A 6,000-nucleotide genomic window follows, 5' to 3' on the forward strand; every position below is an offset into this window, starting at 1 on the left:
ATTTTGCAGAACAATTACCACATTTCAGATCCTTGTCATGATTTAGTTTTAGAAATGATGCAAACACAAAAGAATCTCTCTGAGACACAAAACAAGAAGCGAAAGCAAATCCACTGATGTTCGTCATCTATCCACGGTAATGCTTACATTTGAAATAGGAGCTAAACCCAGACTTTAATGCTGCAGCTACTAAGTGGAGCAACAGGCAGGATGGTTTTGACCTGCTTTCTGTTTTAATACTGCAGGGTTTTGTGTGCTTCAGCTATTGCTATAGGTGCTTACAGTGAAACACGGGATGTATGAGGCATCTTGGTAGCTAACTGGAAGAGTTACAACACCGCAACCAGTAACCAGCCAGAAAACCCCTTGGGCAGCCAAAAGTCAATGAGAACACCTACAGATGTGCTGGTTTGTGCTGGAAAGGCCACGGGCATCACACAGTGTCACGGCACAGATGTGGGTGACTGAAAAGGAGCTGAAGCAGCTTTTCTGTGTGGTTAGGGGAGGCTGGGACTTCTGACAGCCCTTTTGTACCCAGCCACAGAGAGATTAAGGCACCTCACAACCACTCAATACCAATCCCTGAAGCCTAGAAGCAAGTGAAGTTCTTAGTTTTTAACTTAGTTTTTCAGAGCTGGGTGGAACAGACACTCCTGGGCACAGGTTTCGCAGCCTGCTTCAGGGAAGGAAACAAAGGGAAAGTGACCTGCCCATAAGAAGAACTGCAAGTTTAGTCCCTGGATTTGTTAAAGAGGTTTTTAAGCTTTGTGATATGTGAAAGACAGAATTCTGATTTGATAAAGGACCTTAAAGACAAGCAATTAACAGAGGGAAAAAAAAACACAACTTCTATAAACCATAAAAATTATGGCATTATCATGCATTGAAAAAAAAACCACAAAAACCACAAAACAAAACAAACACACAACATATTAACTGCTTTTGTATTCTCTCCAGCATAAAACCTACAATACTTAAATTTGTGAAATGGTTGACATGGCACAGGGAAAGGCAGAAAGATGAGGTATCAAATAAATGTAACTTCAGAGATGGCGCAAAAATAAAAATCCCTATTATTTTTTCCTGATGCAAAGTCCTTATGCATTCAAGTTGGCTCATAAAAGCAAACACTGAATTCTGTTGAGTGCTGTCCTGTTCTAATGCCTCCATTTAACTTAATCGAAGTGCTTGATACATCCACAAGCTAGAATAAGAGCAAGACTGATCAGCTAAATAGCTGACACTGTATGCCACATCTGAGACAGAAATAAACTACATCTAAACACTTATGCTTTTACAGATCCAAGTATTCATCTGCAGTCTGTAGAAAACCTATCAATTGAACTAAAAAGAGTACAAGGCTATGGAAATGATTTATTTTTAATCTACAACCTGATGGGACAGCATCAATCCGCAAAAAAAGACCTAAAATCCTTACTTGCAGCACTTGTTTTACTTTACCTTCGATATTTTTTTATTAGCAGTAATTTATAGACTCAAAGCATTGCACAATCACTTCCTCTTAGCTCAATTTAAAACCACTTTTTTTGTGGAAGATGCTATCGCCCATCTGCCAGGTCACAAAACAGCATTTCCAGTCAACACCTGCACGCTCCCCCTCTGCAGCTTTTCACCATCTAACAGAGAATTAAGGGAAACAACACCCAAGGACTTAGCACAAACTTAGCTGGCCAAAATCCCTCCCTGCCTACATAATCTATCATCAGGCCACCAGTCTCTTGTTTTTGCTATTTGTCACTCACAAGGACATCCAGCTAACACCATCAGATTTTTCTGCAGATAGAGTTATGAAGGATTAAAAAACAAATAAGCAGACGATTAAAAGGCATGATAGCGAGTGACTAGTGCAACAGGTTTGGGTCTCTTTCCCCCTCACTAATACCCACTGACATAGTCATCTAGAAGCACATTGGTGCATAATTGAATGATCTTCAGTAACCCAGGGTTACTGTGCAAATCTGGAAACTAAAAGAAGAATCCAGCTAACAAGTACAGTAATAATCTGAATGTCTGAGAACAAAAGTGAAATATTTATATAAACATCCTGTACGTGGAGCTGAGGTGCACCTATGCCACCCAAGATACAATACAGCCATACCCAATCTGGTTTCAAAAGACCCCGCCTCAGAAGAGAAAGAATCTCTTTGCAACATAAATCACTTCTGTTTTCAACAGATTTCAACCCAGCTACATGTCAGTGTTGGGCAGAAAAGAAATGATCATATGCACCAACCTAAAGTAAAAAATGCTCCATTTGTGAGACTTTCTTGGATTAAGAGGATTCATCTATTTCTTATTTGCCTGGTTTTTACTTTATAGCTTCACAGATGCTTACTACAGTCATTTTGTTGCTTAAACGTTATTCTTAAGAGAACATGAGCTCAGATTTTCCTACAGCAAATCCTTCACAGAGCGGAAAAAGGATTTAAATAACTGAGAAATCACCTTCCAAAACACTGCCAAAAATAAATGCCCAAAACAGGAAGGTGTCAACAATTGGACTGGGGGTGGGAAGAAGCCAGTTCTCGCACTGAAGATGGGAACTCACGGGCCTCAGGCTGCAGTTACCAAGGGGGATCCTGGCAAGGGCAGGAGCCCAGGGAGCAGCTGCAGGTGGTGTGGGGAGCTGATGAGAAGCCACCAGCTCCTAAGGTGAGAAATAAAGAGGGGATCAGCTACTGGCAACAGCAGAAGTCTGTTTGCCTAGTTGCTGGATGACAGCCTAGCTTTGGTTATTAGCTATTGCTTGCCTTGTTTGCTTTGAGGGGCAGACAGGAGCGTCTTGTTTATTCTGTGACTGGCAGCCTGTGTTCCTCTAAAGGGTACACCTCTGCCAGACACCCTATTGGAAATGCATTAAGCAACCACGTCAATCGATTAATATTTAAGACGCTCTGGAATCAGTAATCATTCTCATTTTACTTACCCCTTCCTTCCTCCTAGTTTCCAAGACTTACTCCTGAAATAAGTCACAGACAGCACCAGGTACCTGCAGAACCACCTCAGCCTGGCCGCTGCTCATTTAGGTAGGTGATGTTCAGTGTCATGGCCTGAGGCAGTCCCTTCTGGGCAAACCTTTTGGTGCAAGAGGAGTCACCCACTGTACTAGAAATCAACAGTACAACCAAGACCTTTAGCACCTCCCTGTTTTCCTTCAGCGTGGTATTAAATATTAATACAGAATTTATTTCTCATGAACCATATCAATATAATGGAATCTGTTATTATAAGATGCATGAAAAGCTAATATTGAGGGAAACTTTAAACAAGCCCTTCCACATGCTTAAGGGAACATACATTAGTGTCTGACAAAACAAGAATAGAAGAGTTATTATATACCACTATTTCATAGAAATCCTGGCTTAGAGCTATTTTTTTAAATGTAGAACAAAAGCACATAACCATTTCCATGAATCTATTGTAAAGCTTCATAAATAAACTATTAATACAATCACCTTGCTTTATTCATCCACAGTAGCTATTAGAAGAAATGAACAGCTGAAAGAGTAATTACACAGCCCTTTGCAGAGTGACTGCAAGCCATACAAACCTAGTCAGCATGGTATTATGGACGCATTGATCTTACTGACAGATAGAAATATATATATATAAGGGTCCCAACTTAAGCTTTATTAAGTTTCAGAATGAAGTTCAAAGTCACTTCATGTACCCTGTTGCCAGCCTGCTGGGGTCTTAAGGTTTCCTTCCATTTCATTATCCTTTCTATTTTCAAGTGTTTTTCTTGTCTTTCCCCCACACCCCCCATGGGAAAGATCAATGTGGAGAGGAAGCTAACAGACTGCATGCAGTCAGTAAGCGAGGGCTAACAGCACATGTGAAATACTACGAGTTTGTCAATTCAGCTTCAATTTCATGATCCAAATCTTTCCTAACTTTTATGCACGCGATTCATACTCAGTGGGGTAATACATCCCTAATTACAGAAACACCCATATGCAGCAAAAACAGAGCTGTCGAGCCATTAGTCAAAAGTTCCCCATTTGCATCTTCGCCTTGCTAGGAATTAGCCTTTTTATTTACGAGCGCTATTCCAGCTGCATACAAGCAGTCATTTTTTGTTGTTGTTCTCAAGAATTCCTTACTTCTATTTTATTAAAACTTCCGTGCAGACTGCCATATGGCTTTACATTATTATTCGAGGATCTAAAACGGCTTGGGATAGAGGATTAAAACCCAGCTTCAGCCTGTGCAGTAAGTATAAACGGCCATTAGTCAGCACGTTTATTGTGGATTCTCGAAGTGTTAAAAGGACAACGCGTCAGAGGGACTTTCTTCTGCCAACCAGTTCAAAACTACCCTCCTGCAAGAATGCCTTGAGGATACTGCAAAACACGGGTTGTCTCTGGCCTCAGACAGGGCTGGCAATCCCCTTCCAAAGCGGAATTGGTGCATACCCACAGAATACCCTCAGGGCTGCTACAGACCTTAAGAGGTACAAAGGTCTTCAGCTCGTATGTGGATGCAAGTCTTAATAGGGAAAAGAAAATACCGAAATGCTCTGACAGCAGTGAAAACCTGTATTGTACTGCAATTACAATTGAGCACTGTGCATTGCTCATTTCTAAAGGTGGCTTGTGAGGGCTGAACTAGGCCTTTAAAAAAAGAAAATCCCCCTGTTTAAAAAACACAGGTTTTGAAACAAAACTTGAAAACATACAACAAAATAAATAACACGGTCCCAAAGCAACTAACTGGAAATAGATGCCATTCATCCTTCCTCCCTGTCAGCTGATGGTTTAGCTGTGTCCTCTGGCTGCACCTCTCTAACATCTCAGTAACTTCTTCACACTGAAACTGACCTGAAAGTGAGTGAAATTGAGGAGCTACAGCAGCAAAAACCATTGACATTTGGCAAATTGATTTGGCTTAATTACCTGAACCAGCTTACCACCAGGGCAGGCACGGGCTAAGGCTGGGACAGGGCAGGCTGCAGAAGGGGGACAACTCTGCTCAGCCAGGGGGTCAGTGTAACTCGGCCACTGAATTGTGTTTGCCAGCAATTAACTCTCACTTTTTTTAATAATCTATTTAAAGGAATTTCAGGTCCTCGCTATAGGAAGGAAGCAGAATTCAGTTCGGGTACGACGACTGCTGTGTAACAGGCAATGTTACAAGGAAAAAGCTGTCGGTGCAGGGGCTGAGGTTCCCCTTTTCATAAAGCAGCGATGAAGAGGAAGAAAACCAAGCAGCAGCAAGGCACAGCCCGGCCACACCGTGCTGCGGAGCTGCGGCTGGCCGCCCCCCCAGGGGCAGGCCCGGCTGCTCCCCGTGCCCGAGCAGTGCCCAGCACGGCCGGGCTGGGCAGGGGCAGGGGCAGGAGCTGGCAGCTCGCCTCCCCCCTGCCCAGCTCGGGCTTTGCCGGAGCAGCCCCTGCTCGCCCAGCCCCGCTGCGCCCCCCCCCTCCCAGCCCCGTCCCCGGAGGCGAGCAGCGCAGCGCAGCAAGGAGCGGGGCGGCGGCGGCACTACCGGCAGGAGGGTGTCCGGCCCGCGTCTCGGCTTTCTCCTTGGGGGGCGAAGACATGGTGGTGGCGGTGCTGGTGCTGCTGGTGGCGGTGCTGGCAGCGCCCCGACCCCGCTCCCCGCCCCCTGTCAACGTGGCCGCCCCGGGGCTCCGCCAGGCCGCGCCCAGGCACCGTGGGGGCGGCACCGGGCCCGGCCCGGCCCTGCGAGGCCTCCCCGGGCACTGAGCGGGGGGAGCCCGGCCCCAGCCCCCAGCCCGCAGCCCGCAGAGCCCCGGCCAGGGGCTGGAGGCTCTCGGTGTTTGCAGGGCCCGGGGCTCAGCGCTTCCTCTGCGCCGTGGAGTGAGCGCTGTGAAGCTGCCGCCTTGCTGGTTTCCTTTATTTTTTTTTTTTATTTTTTTATTTTTTTTTTTGCGCGCGCGGTTTGTGCAGCCGGTTCCTGCCTCTAAAAACCGCGTTTGGGTAGCGCCTGCTGCTTTAGAGGGCAGTACGCCTTTCT

The 6,000-nt window shown here is 45.4% G+C and overlaps 1 protein-coding gene across 1 annotated transcript in view; it reads right to left on the bottom strand.

Moving 5' to 3' along the window:
• Window positions 1–5,671, bottom strand: part of DAP (death associated protein) — a 46,542-nt gene extending 40,871 nt beyond the window's left edge. The window contains exon 1 of the mRNA XM_027451733.3: window positions 5,509–5,671. Coding sequence (XP_027307534.1) covers window positions 5,509–5,563 — 55 coding nt within the window. The 5' untranslated portion in view covers window positions 5,564–5,671. The remainder of the gene's footprint in view (window positions 1–5,508) is intronic.
• Between the last annotated feature and the right edge of the window lie 329 nt (window positions 5,672–6,000).

Source organism: Anas platyrhynchos, chromosome 2, assembly GCF_047663525.1.
Source record: "Anas platyrhynchos isolate ZD024472 breed Pekin duck chromosome 2, IASCAAS_PekinDuck_T2T, whole genome shotgun sequence".
Taxonomy (NCBI): domain Eukaryota; kingdom Metazoa; phylum Chordata; class Aves; order Anseriformes; family Anatidae; genus Anas; species Anas platyrhynchos.